The 18658-nt window shown below is 42.7% G+C and overlaps 1 protein-coding gene across 1 annotated transcript in view; it reads right to left on the minus strand.

Moving 5' to 3' along the window:
- Nucleotides 1–18658, minus strand: part of DOCK1 (dedicator of cytokinesis 1) — a 484728-nt gene that overhangs the window by 55709 nt on the left and 410361 nt on the right. The window contains exons 34-38 of the mRNA XM_012655364.1: nucleotides 12763–12848; nucleotides 12420–12576; nucleotides 6508–6548; nucleotides 5225–5315; nucleotides 1481–1600 (exon numbers count right to left, since the gene is read on the minus strand). Coding sequence (XP_012510818.1) covers nucleotides 1481–1600; nucleotides 5225–5315; nucleotides 6508–6548; nucleotides 12420–12576; nucleotides 12763–12848 — 495 coding nt within the window. The remainder of the gene's footprint in view (nucleotides 1–1480; nucleotides 1601–5224; nucleotides 5316–6507; nucleotides 6549–12419; nucleotides 12577–12762; nucleotides 12849–18658) is intronic.

Raw genomic sequence — 18658 nt, forward strand, 5'->3', positions numbered from 1 at the left:
GTTCCCCTGGCCAAGCAATAAAATTTTAGCAATTGGCCTTAATCATGAAAGAGTCTCATTTCGATGAAAAAGATATATTCTGTTTCAATACAGGACTGGGTACAATCCACCCAGCACTCCTGATCCTTATTTCCAAGTGGCCTTCAGCCAGGCCACACGCTGTGCTGAAGATTTCTGACTCTTCCTGTGTCGAGGACAGTAGGGAACAAATAAAAGATACACTAACTGTCACTCCAGATGTAAGGAGAGTCCCAAGCTTGTGATCACACAGGGACCCTGTTAAGTGTCACTGTTTTCAAAAGGATTTGCTTTATGTTAACAACCATCATCCCTTCCTGGCACAGGTGTTACTGTAGGTAGTACTGTGTCCCCCAAAAGATAAGTACCTGAGAATGTGACCTTGTTTGGAAACAGGGTCTTTGGATATAATCAGGTATGATGAGGTTGTCCTGGACTGTCCCCTAAGCCAGTGACTAGTGTCCTTACAAGAAGAGGGACATTTGGTCACAAAGACATACTCTGGGAACATGCCATGTGATGATGGGGGCAGATATTGGAGCGATATGTCCATAAGCCAACAGACGCCATGGATTGACGGCTACGCCAGACCACTGAGAAAGAAGCATGGAGCGTATTCTCCCCAAGAAGCTTCGGAGGGAGCGAGGCTTGATTTCAGGCTTGTAGCTTCCAGAACTAAGCTATGAAAGGACAAATTTCTGTTGTTTAAAGCTGCCCAGTTTGTGGTGCTTTGTTCCAACAGCCCTAGGACATGGACATAGGTATCTGCCTGGAGTCCACTGGTCACTTTTTTCAAAGTGAAAAAAAAGCAGGTTCTAAAATGAGTTGAGAATCCTGATGAAGCCATGGAAGGAGCTCCGACGTCATTCTGGTGGCAGATTTTAAAAACTTCTGAAGCTGAAGCAGCTCTTTTTTTAAAATAGTTACTACATATTTGAATCACAAGAACTACAGTGATAAAATATAATACTGGCTGATTAAAATGATGGCAGGTTTCCTTTCAGCAGAAGTCAACTGAATCTATAATTTTGTTTAAGCCAATTCATCTAGAAGCCACCAAGGTAGAGCAGTATCTCTCCTACCACAGGATTAATTTCTCAGTGACAACAGAAAAATGCAAGATGTCAAATGAGTACATTAGCTTTAAGGGCACAGAAACACCTCCAAATCAGTGTCCTGGACTTGGTTCTCTCTGGTAAGGACTGTAAAAATACTTGTGCTTTTTCAGTCCTTACTTACAACGGAGCAGCCATAAAAGGGCTATTGATTTTTTTTAAAAAAAGATGCCTACTTTTAAGTGCAAGCTGAAGAAACATGCATAAAACATTTCAATATACAATATGTAACAAATTTTTGGTTCTGTAAACATCATGCTTTTTCAAAATGCATTTACAGTGTTGTAGGTAAGCGCACATAAAGAGGAAAGCAGAAGAAATATTGTGTTTTTTTTTTTCTTTTTTACCTTGCCTTTGTCGAAGTAGTGGATGATTTCCTGGTAGAGCTGCTCTTTCAGCTGTCCCTGTGTGGTTGCCTGGTACCCGTCCCGCTGCGTGAGATGGGCCGCACACACATCCTCTGACCACTGAGACAAGAGCAAAGTGTCAGTGGCACTGGGGGGATGGAGGAGGCACGTCCAACAGTGTCACCGCCCACCGAGAGGGTCAGGATGCAGCACGAGGGCTGCACTCAGTACATACCCGACCCGGGGACACATGTGGGCCCGATCCTGAGACAAACGTGGCTGCTGTCACAGGCTGCCAGGCCCGGGAATGCAAGGGCAGCACCTCTGGCCAGAGGCCCCAAGAGGAACGAAAGCCCAGAGGGAGGCAGAGCTGTGGTTGGGTTTATACAGAAGAAAAACCCAGCAGGTTCTGCAAAGTGTAGAATCCTGAGTTTGCTAATAATGCCTCATAACATTTTGGGGCAAATTTGAAGCAGGTGATTTGTGGCTGCCTCAAGTCGGGAGCCCCAGGGCTTTGGTCTCGGTCCTGTGTTGCTCAACATTTTAATCAGCAGCAAAGAAGGTACATGGATCATTCTTACAAGTCATCAAGAAAGGAATGTGATAGGCTATCAAGCTCCTTAAAGACAGGGAGGTGTCTTTGTACCTTCAGTCCTAGGCCTGGTGCCTGGCACAGAGTCAGGGCGTGGTTGGTGCTTGCAGAAGTGTTGGTGCAGTGACTGTGTGAGCTGCAGATCGACGGGAGTCTCAGAAAGCTGGGGAGACACTGGCCAGAATGACGGCAAGGCCACTTGATAGATAAAACGTGAACTCCTGAACTTCGGCCCAACAAGTCAATGGCATTGCATACGGGGTTCGATAAAACTCAGCCGATATTTGGTGAGGCCCTACTATGTGCCAAGCACTAGGTGACAGAGGAGGTAGAAAGTGCCCGACCTCCAGGAACTCCCAGCCCCCATGATAGTGTGATTACACATGAAAGGATAATGATATATAAGAACACTACAGAAAGGATTTCCTGGGCACCTAAGGGTGGGAGGCAAGAAGGTCACACTGGGTGTGCTGGGGAGGCTCCCTGGAGGACATGATTAGAACGGGCTTGCTTAGCAGCTGGACCTAGGAGATGCAGTTTGACCCTGTTTTAAGACAGGCCAGGGAGGGAGGTGCAAAGAAAGGACGGAAGCAGGCGGTCTGGGCACCAGGGCAAGCGCCATCAGCAGGTCGCTTTCCTGGCACATGCCCCTGGGTGCCTGGAGCACCTCATGCAGGATCCCAGGGTGCAGAGCATGGGGCCTGAGTGGCTCCGCATCATCCTAGGGCTGAAGGTTCAAAGGCCAGGTAGGAGTGAGAAACCTTTACTTGGTCTGCAAGACTTTCCACCTTAAAATCGGATTTGCATGCTCCCACCACAATCGGAAATGACAAACTCATTAACTTTGGAGTTTGTACAACGTAACTGGTGTTATGGTCTCCTTTAATTGGAGGGTGGGGGGAACAAAATGTAACTACAATAAAATAAATTAAGAACAAGAATGTTCAGAATTCAAATGACTTTCTTGGATTTTAAATCATTTTTGTAACAACAACAACAAAAAACATTGAATAGGGAAGCAAAAATCTTCTATACCTTCCACTTAAATGTGGAGATGAAATAGTTTCGTTGCTAGGCTAAAAACTCATGTTTTCATTGCTCTTGGTTTTGACCAAAAATAGGCTTAACCAAAAAAGAAGATTCTATTCGAGGATTTTTAATTTACAAACAAGAATATATTTGTCATATTGAAGAATTTTCATAACAATACAAATTATGCTCTTTAGTGATTTGATTAACCAGCATGAATTCACATTTATAGCAATATCAAAACATATTTAGAAAAAAACTGCAAAATGTAATGGGGTAAAAGACATGGAGAGAGATTATGTGACATTCACTATTTGACGGGAAAACTCAGAACCCCAGTGGAAAAGATAATGCAATTGGGCCTATCGATTTGGGTTGTGAAACAAACCATCATGCAGCTTGTGACAAACCCATCTGTACTCAATAAATCCAGTGATCAAACAGATGATATGTTTATGCACATATATGTGTTTTACATATGCATATAAAAGTTTATGTCCTATGAGAGAGAGAATACAGTTGAGTGAGCAATTTGTGAATCCCATTTTAATTCCCATGGGATAAAAGAAATATCTTCACATTTGCAAAAACATGTTGTTACTAAAATTTGGATTTCTAATAAATGAAGGCCATCAGAATTCAGAGGGGATGGCTGGTGTCAGTTGTGCCAACTGAAATCTCTATCTTCCTAAATTACGCTCCCTGGGAGAGCATCACATGGCAGCTATCCTTGGGACACTTGATGGACATCCAGTCGGAGCTGAGTTTTTCATGTGTTATTTGTAATAGAGCCTCTTGTTTCCAGGCAGAGGTAAATTTCCGCACTCAGATGTCTCCAGAGCAGCCTGTGTATTTCTGCATTACAGAAACTATCAGAAATTTCAGGATTGGGACAAAGGCTGAAAGAGCCTTACCAGAATTTTACCCCATAACACAGTGTCCTCCTTAACTCCCATTACCCACCTGGCATCGCTTAATGCCCATTTTAATGTCATTTTCTCTGCCTAGTTTTCTCTCATTTCACTTTTGGTGTTTGGGAGGCTGGCCTGGATTTGGAAACACGATTCCTTGAATGTGCTATACTTGTGTAGGGTCAACTAACTAAATTATAATCCCTGTAACTGTTCTTGTTTATCCAGTTCATAATTTTTAATTTGTTTGTAAGTATACCATGAAAAAGATAATCTAATGAGTTGCTAAAGATCTGAAATATAAAACTAGAGGCTATACAGCAATTCCCCCATTCACCCATCCACTCATCCATCCATCCACCCACCCACCCACCCACACATCCATCCATCCATCTACACACCCATCCATCCATCCAACAACCCACCCTCCCACATATCCATCCATTAATCCATCCACATCACTCACCCACACATCCATCCATCCATCCATCTATCCATCCATTTACACATCCACCTGTCCATCCATTTACACATCCACCTGTCCATCCATCCATTCTAGTTATTTGCTGAGGATCCACTCTTGATCCTCAGTATGAATAACTGTGCTGGAACTGGACACAGGGAGAGCATGAATATATCACTATACACAAAAAAAGTCAATGTCTAAAGGTATTTGCTAACTAAAAGAACCACTGAAGGTTGAAAGTTGTTATGCCAGACCTATGCTCGGGAGCAACACTCTTTAGAAGAATCAGGCAGAGAACACTAACAGGAGGTCTCAAAGTGAGCTGACAGATAGAAAGTCATGATCTGTTCCCTGACTCATTAGGGGTATGTCTCATCCTATCTTTCACCTGTTCTACCAGGGAAATTCCTTTTTATTGAAGTTGTTCTCTACCATTACTGAGTCCTGCTGGCATAAATAAGGAATTGTAGGATCTCTAACTCGCTGCTAGCTCACAGCCCAGTGATGGGAGTTTCTCTTGCTTAGTGATAACCTGCTATGACATCTTGTTAAATCTGCATTCAGTAGGGCCAAATCTATAATCAAGGTAATTCCTAAATATTTGTGTTCATGTCATTGCATTTAGTCAATATTCATAAAACCTTAAGTTACAGGTTTACTAAAATTTGTCATAGAATAATAAAATGCTGCATAATGTTAGAATTTGTAACAACAGAATCATCAAAGTGTGTGGTAATTTCCATTACCTTAAGAAGCTTTGCATGGAGAAGCAATGTGTAAGCCGCTTCAGTGTAGTTATCACACTCTTTGTGCAGGTCACAGAGTTTATACAGATACCTGAGATGATAAAATAGAGGTATGTTCTTAAAATGTCACTGAATAATTTGTGTTGAGGATTGCAAGAGCTAAATTCTATATTCAACAGTAAATCATATCTATACTTTCTTTTTACAATGTTCATAATTCATAATACCTTGAAAACTTTTGGTATAGAAAGCACTAAGAAAAACCAACAAGAGCAATATATAATAACACATATTTTAAAAAGATTTTTAAGTCCTCTCTTTGTAGGACAAAAATGAAGATGGTAATTGTACTTCAAGGTTTCTCATTCCTTTTCATCTTTTCCAGATTTTTCCTCAAACATTTGAAATGAGAGATTACATAATACATTATGATTTCCTACATTTCTACTGAATCTAAATGCACAAAAAAATCCATGAAAATACAAATCCATAAGAATACAGAGCTCCAATGATCACAGTGAATGTGATCAAAAGAATTTCTGTGCCATGAAGAAACAAAAGTAACTGATAGTTTTCTCAGTTTATTAAATTTGTAAGGTTTTTTTTTAAAGGAGAAGTAAAAAAATCTTAGGAAAAAAAAATCAGCCAATGCCACTCAGTGTAATAAATACATCATTAAATACTCATGCCATGTGGATTATCTCTTTATTCCTCAAAGTAGCAATCTTCTTAAGTATTTGACATTGGACCCTAACAGTGACCAAGAAAGAGAGGGGCTTGGTCACAGTTTACTGCTCTAAGAACAAAGGCAAGAAAGGGAACAAAATCCAATAGGCAAAGCAAAACATTTTTCTTCTTTCATGGGAAAAAGACATTGAAAACATGGGAATATGGTGTCAAGTAAGAGTAGACTGAAAAAGTATAACATTGCCTATTTATAACTGTATTTTTCATTTGATCATATGACTTACATTCACATTAACATTTTTGGTGCTATCTTTTTTCCAAAGGGCCATATGAGTTGGTCTAGACAAGCCTTGTAAAATAATCATTTATAGTTTTGCTTCTGATTTGGCTAAAGGTGACCACCAAAAACTCCACATCGGTATGGACAAACTACACAAAGGCTAGAATACATCTGGGAGCTCCACCAAACTCAATCTTACAGGCTTCACAATTTTCTATAAAATAAACCTTTGTGGTTATAAACCATTTCTTAGCATGGATTTGACAAACAGCAATTATAATCATACAGAGTACAGACAGGCATGAAGCATATGTACCTTATATACATTTCTTCTCTTTCAATTTCTTTGTAGAAATTCTGAAAAATCAAACCATAACACTGTTTTAAGAAACCTGTTCCACAAAAGGTGTCACATATATAATAAAAATTCAAGATTTTTCAACTTATGTCAAACATTCTAATGGACCCAGCCCTTTGGATTAGAACCATAAACTCACATAAATTGCACAACCATCTTACACTGTTCTGCACGTTTTTTTGTTACTGTAATGATCATATTTCCTACATTGAACACTGTGATGGCTAAAATCTACTTCTGTCATTTGAAAGTCACTTGTCTTTAGTTAAAACAAAGTACTGCCCAGAGATGTGATATCTTAACCACTGTAATCTCATTAGGATAAATGAACGAATGAATAAATATCCCAAATTTGACAATAAGCAAATACACATCACCAATGTGACTTAAAGCATGCTGGGCCCGGCCGCAGCAAGAGCCACAAGAAGGCCTTATGATAATCTAGACCTGAGGTGTTCAACATACTTGTCACATATATTGAAAGGTAAGATAAATCTAATTAACATTAAATAAAGTTAAGAATTCCCTTCCTGGCTGTACTTGCCATACTTGGAGTGCTTAACAGCCACGTAAGGCTAGTGTTACTATAATATATTGAACAGTATAGATACAGGACATTTCCATCATCCCAGAAATTCCTGGTGGATAAAGCTGTTCCAGACAGACAGACCTTCCAAACCACAGGAACAAAATGAGTTGCCACTGAAAAAGCCCCTGTGTGTAAATACTGATGGAGAAAGGTTAGTGAACGGATTATAATCAATGGGCTAATTCTACATATTACTGTAAAATATCTTCTGGATGACCATAAACATTTCCATAAAAATTATATTTCTTATCTTTCTTTCTTTCTTTTTTTTTTGAGACAGGGTCTTGCTCTGTTGCCCAGGCCGGAGTGCAGTGGTGTCATCACAGCTCACTGCAACCTCGAACTATTGGGCTCAATTGAACCTCCTGCCTCAGCATTCCAAGTAGGTGAGACTACAGGCACACACCACCAGGCCCAGCTAATTTTTCTATTTTTTGTGGAGACGGGTCTTGCTCTTGCTCAGGCTGCTCTTGAACTTCTGACCTCACGCGATCCTCCCACCTCAGCCTCCCAAAGTGCTAGGATTACAGGTGTGAGTCATCGCATCCGGACAAAATTATATTTCTTAATGTGAGTATCTCTATAATCACTTTAAAATCTTTATCACGCTTGAGGCATCAGAAAGGTACAGAAGTCACCTCCCACGGCCTAAGCTACGGAAACACCATAGCCACTTTCAATGTGCCATTTAGCACCTAAAAACAATGCTGGAGCTCTGGAGTCAGTGCCAGAACAACTGGCAAATGTCGCCATTATAAAGACATACAATCATCTTATAAGATGACACAGGCTCTTTAATTTCATAAGCAAAAGAAGACATTGCTTCAAGATTAATCTCTCTGAAAAGAAATGATAAGTATAGAAAATAAGCGGGGGCATATTTAGAAAAATGCACCAAGATTTTCAAATTTTGTTGCATCTGACATTTTAATGTCCTCCAGTTCATATGCCACGGCTCGGTAATGAGGATATTTCTGGCTGACAACTCGGAGCGACGCAACAAAGAGAATCGGCATCAAAGGAAGAGCCCTTCGTTTCTGACTCAAACTCGTCAGTATTTACAAGCCGTGGTTTCGCACCATCCACTTTTGTACTCATATTTTTAATCCTTTCTATGGTTTTGATCATTCTCCTTTACAATTGCACAATGTGAATATCATACGACCTTCATTCCTCCCTCAGATACAGAAATGTCTTCTATTTTCTGCCTGTACTGAGTTCTGTTCCCTTCCTAGGACTTCAAAACCCCTCTCGAACCGAAGTACACTCATCTCAAATCCCAATTTCTATATAAAACCCGTGTTTCTTATGTAAAAGTTCATGCTGCACTCGCGCTCCTTCTGGGCCCTGCGGGCAGCGTTCTCACCCCACCACTGGTGTCTCTCTCGAGCCCCCCCACGCCAGCGCTGACTGACGTCTGTGCCCAGATCCCAGGGGAACCCCAGCAGGACTGTTCCCCAACTCTCATCTGCGAGGCATTGATCCTTCAGAATTTAGACATTTGCATTATATGTTAATGCTGTACTCCTTCATGAAAAAAACAGATACCAAGATGTTTAGAATTATTTTCCTAACCCTGCACGAATTAGCCTCATAAAGAGGCCATGAAGAGAATGACTGGCTTCACTGAACTAACGACAATTCCACGAGTCTTACAGATGGGATATGTTATGACTGCATAGAACTAGGTGACACACAGCAAATTTATTGACCAATAACTAAAGACTGTTTGATTATCAGGTGACAATGAAATGCTAGTTAAAGAACCACAAATATGCATTTTGTCTGGTGGGAACTGAGATCCCATATACGTGCAGACATGTTTGCAAGGGACATTCTGGGGACATAAGTGTCTGGGCAGAGTCTCTTAATTTTCATTTTTCTTTTTGTTTTTTTAAAAGCAGAGAAGTAGGACATTAATGAACAATCATAACTTATTATATAATGTTCCCCTAACTCTGCTTTTGAAAAAAACCACAGCACCGGCTCTAAAGGAAATTTGGCAGTGGACATAAAGGGCATTGATACATTCCATGTTCTTTATTTTATTTTTTAGCTTCAGATTCCATGGGGATTTCTGCTTAGCAAGTAGTTGAGTGCATTTTATACATGTCTAATATGCATTTATATATCTATACTCTTTTAGAGACGGATATATACATCCATCTCCAGGAAACTCTGATTCTGTAATAAATGTACCAGCAGAAAAGGTAAAAATGGACCAGGAAATAGCAATACACATATATATGTGAGCTGCACAGTGAATATTTAGAGTTAGGACACCTATGTCCAAACAAATAAAACTCTAGTTTCTTGGTTCTGTTTATTCCATAAATTTGTCTTATCTTTAAATGGGAAAAATTGTGACAGATTGGGATTTATTTTGTCATCCCCAGGAAATGGTTAAGAATAGAAGACTCGACTCTTCATGAAATGATCCAGGATGTTCCAATCTGAAGAACATTACTAAGGTCAGACATCACCGGCCCCTGGGTGTGTTTCTCAGCAGAGATCAAGCCGGTGCTGACGGCAGTAGCAGTAAGCAGGCCCCCAGTCGGGATCGAAAGAAGAACACATGCCGACGTCAGAAACTGTGGTTGCAGGTGTCATTGGAAGAGTTTGCTTCCCGACCCTGGATCTGGGTGATAAGAGGCCACATTCAGAGCACAGCACTGTTCCTCCACGAGGTTTCATGTCCCGGTAAGCCTGGGAGATCTTGCTTATGACAAATAGAAGTCTCAATCATCAAAGTTGGACACCTAATAAACTTATTAATAATTCTTCCTTCTGGACACTAATCAGCCTCTTAGATGCCCTTAAGGATCGGAGGTAGCACTGTAAAATTATGTCTATAGTAGAGAATGATTGTGAAAAGTTCTCCATTCTTCCCCATAAAAAAATACTAGTTTCTATTTCATGCCAATGACATCAGTGACCTGAAAGTAAATCACTCTGAACAGAGGCCAGAATACAAGAAGACAAAGAAGCAAGGGCCAGGTGCTTACCTATGTGTGAGATCAGGCCACCTGGCCTGGGGCAGAGCTCACTGCTGTCCTACTCACAGTCAGGTGACAGGTGCATGTGCAGACAAACCCAGCCAGCAGGCCGGACCTCAGGGACAGACACAAGCTGTCCCAGACCCTCGTGGTGTACATGCAAACATATTTAGATGTTTCAGGCTCACTGATTCTTTCCTTGGCTGTGTGCTGTTGACCAATGAGACCATAGAGCCAGTCTCCATTCTGTTACAGTGTTTTGGATTCTGAGACTTTCTTTCTGATTATTTCTTAGAGTTTCTGCTTATATAACCCAACCATTCTTGCATATTATCCACTTTTTCCATTAGAACCCTTAGCATACGAATCACAGTTTTAAATTTCCAGTCTGATAATTTCAAAATCTCTGCCATATCGGAATCTGGTCTAGACACCTGTGCTGTCTCTCCAAACTGTGTTTCTGTCTTAAGTATGCCTTGTAATGACGTATCCGACGTGAACAGAATGCACTAGGGAAAACGAATCTAATACCAGCTCCATCAGTGGCTTCTGCTCTGGAAGGCTGTGGTTCTCTGGATTCCCGTTTCTCCAGTTTTGGGGGCAATAGTTTGTCCTGTGGATCTAAGCAGATGACTCTAAGAAGAGTTTGATTTTTCAGTCTGTTCGCATTTTTCCTGCTGTGAGTATGGGAGTGATGATGTCCGAGCTCTTCACATGCTGACTCAGAAATTGGAAGTCCCTCATATTGAGATTTTTAAGGAACAGAAAACTTGCTATGGAAAATGTTTATCAATAGCCTAAAAAGGTTGCCCAGCCATGGAACGCAGGGGCTGAGACTGCTTATGGGCTTTCAGCTGCGAAGTTCCTCATGGCAAAGTACAAATCCAGTGTCCATACCAAAGGGAACAGGAAGTAAAGACATTCCTTTTGGTTTATCCTTTTAATCCAAACATCTCTGGGGACTTTTTAAAGAATAAATGATGTGTCATATTCCACCTGGAACAGAAGTCTGTTTCTGTGAGCTCAAAGTGCCTGCAGGTCCATAGAAGGGACAGACATGGAAGTGAGGGCTTTGTAGCCACATGTGGTCTGTGATCAGGTGGCGACATGGAAATCCAGCAAAGCAAAGCAAACCAACGCAGAAGTAGTGTTTGGATTCCTGCCTAGGGACAAGCAAGAGAAGTTGAGGAAAGCCGTACCACAGCCAGGAGTCAGCCTTTCTGGCTCCTTAGGAGCTGCAGCAGGGAAGGGGCAGAGAGCCCTGAAACCAGGCATGAGGGTCACGTGGCTGCTGAGAGCCACGAGGTTTGCCTGCCACTCCTGGAGCTGAGCTTGTGACAAAGTTTCCTAAAAGCTCATCGGCCTCATGCAGTTTCTGGACGTGCCTCACTGGGATCACAGCTACGTCAGGAAGAGGGCATCCATGGGACAGAACCCAGCCACATCACAGCTGCAGCAGGAATGCAAAGGGCCTGACAGATGGCAGCAGCCAAGGTCACCCAGGCCACCTGCTCTCTGCACTACCCAGCACTGGTTTTCCGCAGCTGCCGTAGCCAATTACTGCAAACTTAAAGCAAGAGACAGGTCTTCTCTCACAGTTCTGGAGGCCAGAATCCGAAATCAAGGTGTCAGCAGGGCCACGTGTCCTCCAAAGGCTCTACGGAAGGAGCTTTCCTCACCTCTTCCAGCTCCTGGGGCTGCAGGCGTTTGGCAGCTCATGGCCGCATTGCCCCAATCTCTGCCTCCACCTGCACACGGCCTTCATCTGTTTCTGTGTCTTCTCCTCTCCTGTCTTGTGCAAGGACGCTGGTCACTGGATTTAGGCACCCTCGCCCCAGGTAATCCAGCACGATCTCATGGCAAGATGCTTAACTTAATTACCTCTGCAAGGACTCTTTTTTGCAAACAAGGTCACACACCCAGGTTCTGAGGATTAGGATGTGGACCTACCTTTTGGGGGCCACCAGTGAACCCATGCACTATAGCACATGATTATAGTCTCCTAAAAACAAAGCCTTAGGACCTGTAATCAATGAGGCATAACTCGGGCTACAAAATAAGGTGGCTCGTCATTCATGACCGCAGGGAGAACAATATGGAAACACCCAGAGTGGGTCTGTAAACAGGTCACCACTCCTTCCCTACAACAGACGAGGAAATCAGCAAAGGAAGATCCATTCTGCCGTGGAAATCTCCGTGGCCAGCTGTCACACGGGCTTTGGAACTTCTTGATTCACTTTCCGGTGTTCCGTGAACATTGAAAATTTAATTAATGTTTCACTCACCAGCACGTTGACGGTACAGCTCATGCGGTTTTCTTTGTTCTCATCATGCATGATGGTTCTATAATCCAAAAGTCTTTCCATGAGGCGCACGACGAGTTTCACAAAAGTCTCTCCTGTTTTGGCGAGGTATTTATGCTTCCTGCAGTGCTCCAAGAGGCTGAAAAATAATTATACACACCTTGTTAATCACACTCAGAAAAAGAAACTCAACTGAGGTGCAATTTTAAATATTTTCCATTATTAACACGTTTTAATTATTTCTGGGCTACGAAGTTCATTGTAGTCTAATTACAGTCTCTCTGTCTCTGTTCCGACATAAATCCCACTGCTAATCAACACTTACATTTTATCAAATAACACTTTGTACTGTTCGTCTCCTCTGCCTCCTTCCACTTCATGATCCAGCTTGGTGATGATCTCATTTTCAAACTATAATTAAACAGAGGAAGCGTAAATAATCAGCATGGCGGATATTTCATTTTATGACTTAAACATCGACGGTACATAAATTGGCGAGAGATCATCAGACAGTTACCCTCTGCCTTTGAAGCCTGATTTCATTTAAGAGCTGCCATTCGGAAGCCCCTGGCGGTCATCCCCCTGCCCCAGAGGGATCGTTCATGGCCTTCCCTGGTTGATGGAGTGAGAACGTGCGATTCCAGTGGCAGGAGCAAGAACCAGAGAAAGACAGACAAGAAAACCGTAGGGGGCAGAAAATCAAGGAGAAATGTGAAAATGTCTCAGACTTCATCTCTATGAACAAGTAACATCTAAAATAGCTCGTTGGTTCCTGGAACAGAACAGATGGTGTTTCATTTGCCAGCGAAGAGTTCTTGGCAATCTGAAAACATCGAAGGGGCCACTTCACTGCCATTCCTTGACAGATCCTAGTAAAGTACCTTGCTCCGGTTGAAAACATATTATGAAAAGTGAGGGGGCAAAGTCCCTACAGACAGATCAGCAAACACCTCAGAAGGTCCATCTCCAGGCCTTTCCTCCTCTCCCCAAAGCTTCTGGTTGGATTTCCTAAGCATGGAGTTGGGACAGGGTCCTCAGAACCCACTACCTCTCAGATCCACACTTTTAGAAATTCTGGGAAGGTGCAAATCTCCAAAATGTCTTCAAGTGGCTGATTAGGCCGAAAATAACGACCTGGATAATGATGGACATGTTTTCCCATCCTGCTGCCCAGTTTCCAATCTCTGGAAGAGTTCACGGCCACCTCCGATTCCACGGTCACCAGCCAGGTGACACCCATGTTGTAGGGGGCCCTGAGGGTACCCACCAACTTGTGCCAGTAGGAAGGGGGGACTGTAAGAGTGTTAGTTCCCATAAAGATGGAGACATCCAGACTCTCAACTGAAAGAAGGTGGACAAAGGAAGAATTTAAGAAACCAAGAGCTGAATTCAGGGTTGGGAGAGCAAGCATATCATGGCATGTATGCAAGGATCTCAGGGATCTCTTTAAAAGATACCTTCAATCACCTACTTTCTCAGGCAACAACCCCCACACCCCCCACCATTATTAGGATTCCATTAGAATTTAAGCTGCACCAGTGCAAGGATTTTCTTTTCCCTTGGTCATTGCTGTAGCCCCAAGACCTAGAGCAGTGCCTGATGTTGGTGCTCTAATGGAATGAATGTGACATGTGCATATAAGTTATTGACGAGAGTTGGCTTAAATTGGATGGAGCTGGGAAGGGTTTAATATGTCAGTAAAGGAGTGGGCCAGTAGATTGCTAAATCACAACCTGCTCTCTTGGCCAAGTCAAGCCAAGTGGTGAACACAGCTCATCTGGAGTGTCTGTAACAGCTGCTGCTGGCACCATCTACTGTGTTGGTGACTCAGGGGTGCTGCCACTATAGTGGCAACTGACTGTGGGTCCCCCTGAGAAACAGAAAGCAATGGCTTTGGTGAGACCCAGGGCACAGACGCCCCACTTGTCCTTGATTAGGACACATTGCCTGAAGCCACAATTTTATCATGCTACACATGAAACAAAGCCTCAAAGCAGGGCTGGAGAGAAGTATGGACTGTTGCCTGATATCAAGGACTTCAGAAACAGCACCACAACCTGGACCTTAGCAAATCTCCCCAATTCTTCTTGACCTTCTCCATGGACTCCTCCCCCAAATAAACACCTCGCCTTGAGTCCATCTGGCCTAGGAAGTTCCAGGATTTTAGGAACACAGAAAGAGAGATGGTTGTATTGAGGAAGAATGACTTGCTTTTTTTTTTTAAACCTGGAATCTCATGAAATGACTTTTACTGTCAAATAACAACCTTTTGAAACTAACCACTACTACTCTGCTCTTCACAAGGCGGTTATTTCTAGAATCTTATATAAGGGAGATAGACCACTTGCTAGTAGCCCCAAAGTTGGCATTTCAAGGCAGTCCCATCTCTCAGATGTTGTCACGATGGGGATTCCAAAGACTAAATGTTTGATGAATGCGGATAATTCTGAACAAATAATTGAGAAACAAAATAAAACTAAATTTAATTAAAACATATGATCCAATTTCACATATGTTTAATGAGTACTGACAATGAGGAAGACACAGAAAGTGCAGAAAAACAGGCCTTCTCCTGACACGGGCAGACATGCACAGGCCTTCAAAGTTGTTCATTACTCCTCAATCAGAAGGTATTTGAACTTGGAGTCTACTTTATGAAAATTGCATGTTTTCTCTGCTTCCATGTAAATCTAGCTGCCACAAACACAGGCACTGAGGAAGCTACAGCTACTTAAGTATGCCTCTTATCAAATTTTGACTGATGAATTTAATGTTTTCTAAAAAGAGTGGATGAATGATAAGTAGATCAGAACGCAGCTGATTCTAATTTTACCAACCTCGAATCTAAACTAAGTAATTTACACAAACACCTGGCAACCCTGTTCTGTTTATCAGCAAGGATTCAATACCAGAGATCTGTGTCTAGCCTCTAATTCCAGGGTCTTCCTTAATTTTTGCAGAATATACTAGAATCAGTTTCCTAGTGTGCTGTGAAGCATTACTATAATCAGAATTAAATGATCCTGTCCAAGTAAATTGAAGACAGTTCACTCCCTGAAAGAGCAGAGCTGGTTTTCTAAAAATCATGTTTATTATCTTACTTGTAAATGCACGCTGTCTGGTGATCGGCAACAGCATTCTCTATGGTTAGGATAAAATTAGCAAGGGTTTAACTGTGTTGCTCAAAAGGTGGCAGAGGCACTCTCATGTGATAAGCAAAATCATTACATTTTCTTCTCTTTTCTGAACCACCAATATTGCTACAAAAATATCCATGCGGTGTCCAACTTAAAATATTGAACAGAGCATCTCTAAGCATCTGATCCGAGCTGCCCTCCGAGAACATGAAACATAAGAGGGCACTTATGAATTAAGGCTTTTCGGAAAGGTGCTGTTAAACTGAACATGACTGGGGTTGGGGGGCTGTGCTCAAAGTGGCATCGACGGTGCTGTTAATTCAATTAACTTAGAAAGGAACCACTGTTTTCGCCACCCACTGCCACAGTTAACCGTGGGTTATGGGCACATATTTGAGAGATTGTGGAGAGAAGGATCCCAGTAATGGATAATCCAAAAGCCAATTATATTTGATTTGGAACATATAATTTTGTATTTGGGTTAGATTTACCATTCTCACTAAAATGCATTTATAAATATATACAATCAGGTCTGCACCTTCCAGACATCCGGGAACATGCCTTCATAGAAGAGATCTGGGGTTATGCAGGAGTGTGGCAGGAAGCTGGGTGGGGTTTGTACAAAGGTTTGTACAAACACTTCCCCACCTTGATGGAGGGCTTACAGGTTATCAACAGCTGGGTGAAATCTGAAATCTATGGATGTGGTCTGCTAAATACATTAGTAAAAAGGTTTCTGTGACCCTTTACGAATAAGCTTTAGTACACTGTTGCTCTTTGCCTGAAGTGCTCTTTCTCCTGTTTTTCAAGAAAAAATGCTCAGAAGACAATGCAGGTGGGCGCATGGTGCTCAATTACCTCCTGGTCTCAGAGGGCACCAAGGGCTCAGACTCTCCTTGCCCTCTTCCCCTTTAGAAGAGGAACCGCCTAACCACATCTTTTCTCCTTAGCATTTACAGGAGGGGGTGGCTGGGAGAAAGTCACTGGACTGTATCTGGGTGGAAATTATGGCCAAGAAGAAGGAACTGGCAAGGATGGGCAGAGAGAAGCTTGGCACTTGAAAACACTTGTGGACATCCTAGAAATTACTGATCCCCCCGATCTGTCACTCAGCTTTGAATCCCTGGGCTCAGACACACTCATATTTTTATGTCTGCAGCAATCCTCTTGCCTAACCACACTGCAAACTTAATTACACACTTAATTAATTGTTAGGACTCCATCCCACATTTGAAAACCTCCACATCCTCCCACGTCCATCAAGCAGGCAGCTTGTTGACCTTGAAGCTTTTGTGAAACACGTATGAGTTGGACAACCCAGAGCCACACACTTGGAGCAGCCTGGCTGGGGAGCAATCTGTTGCCAGGCTGCTACACCTCGCCAACAACTGGGACAGGTGCAGCTGCTCCCGCTTCTACATAACAGAGACCGAGGAGTGACTTTTGGGCTGATGCAATTACAGACGACTCCGGAAACATGATGTCATGGTGAGTCCTGTTTAATTTTGTTAAAGGAGATTTTGGGAGTCTGGGTATCTCTTTGCTGGATGGCTTTTAAGAATAGAATTCGATGTAGTCAGAACTCCTGGAGTCAAGGATATTGGTTTCCATGATCTCTCAGACTACCTCTGGGCTTGATTTAATGAAATAAAAGCCTATTTCTTATGCCATATTTCCTCTTTAAGCATCCAAAGCAATAAAACCAAGCGTTATTTTGAAATTGAAAGCAAAAATGAACAAACCAACAAATAAAATTCCAATGAATTAAAGAATAAACAATATAAAATTGCCACCAAACTTATTCACATTCATATTACAGTGCAAAATACATTGTCTTTTCCACCAAGTGGCAGAAGCTGCCAACATCCACTTGGGTTATTCAATTACTGGCTTAAGGTTACCAGCGCAGGCAGTAGGAAGAGATTATTCAAACAGAAACTCAGAAACTTTAACGACACAAAGATTACTCATGTTCTAATACTGTTACAACTGAATGGGAATTTTTGGAAGTTGTGGCGCATTTTACTGAGCCTCACAAAGATGACAGAAAATAGCTCCATGATTGAAAATATTATTTTTGCTGTGCAGCCTTTTCCAGTCCATTTTTATTAATGGTATATGGTCCCTCTGGTCATTTGCTGAAATTCTCAGCTGTTAGTTCTGTATTTTCCAAAGGCATAACAAAGGGAGTTCTTTAAAAAGATGCCAGGAGAGAATTTTCAGGTATGCTGTTCATTATGAAGAAAAACCCAGAGTGAGGCTGAGACTCAGTGGTGTTCACTAGAGGACAGGTTCGCAGTGTGCTGGGAAAGGTGGGTTTGAGGCCTGGGGAGTGCTCAACTCCTGTGACCAGTGCCAGGCTTGGCTCAGCAGACCCTGGGGGTAAGGGCGTGGAGATGCTGATGCCTCCCAACCTCTCCCATGCCAGCTTAGCAGATCCCAGAATCTCCTGACAGCCTCAGCTTAAGTGTGAACATGCGACTCTGGACTGGGGTGGGACAAGGAACACGGCTGTGGGGGTGGCTTGAGGAGTTGGCGAGCTATAAGGAAGGGGAGCAGAGATTTGTGTTCAGGAACTAGGTCCGGTAGGAGCAGCAGGAGAGGACGATTTAGGAGAAGGGGCAGGGCATCCAGAGCCTAAGATTCTTAGACAGGGCTGTAAAGACCAGGATAACCACAGGCAGCTGGAAAACTCAGAGAAGACGAGAAATGGACTTCTGCTGAGTGGAGACTCACATGGACGGGGACAGGGAAATCACTCAGGGGCACTAAGAGATGTAGCAGGTGGATGGGATCCCTTTGGGTCAATGACAGCTGCCTCCCCAAGGCGCACAGCTGCCATGGGCATCAAGTGGAGGCTCTCGCGTGTGTTCTTCCCTCCCTGCTGCTCATAGTGTCCACAACACAGGCACCAGGGAGAAGGAAACCCTCCAGAGGTGGCACCATCCTGGTCGTCACACAAACAGGGATGGGAATGAATCCGTGAGAGCTGCTCAGATCCCAGAAAGGTCACACAGCATCCAGTTCCCATGTCTTCCTTTCCAATGGACCACAAGTCTGCCCTGGCGGTGGACATCAGCCCAC

The sequence above is a fragment of the Propithecus coquereli genome, unplaced genomic scaffold (assembly GCF_000956105.1).
Source record: "Propithecus coquereli isolate 6110/MARCELLA unplaced genomic scaffold, Pcoq_1.0 Scaffold473, whole genome shotgun sequence".
Taxonomy (NCBI): Eukaryota; Metazoa; Chordata; class Mammalia; order Primates; family Indriidae; genus Propithecus; species Propithecus coquereli.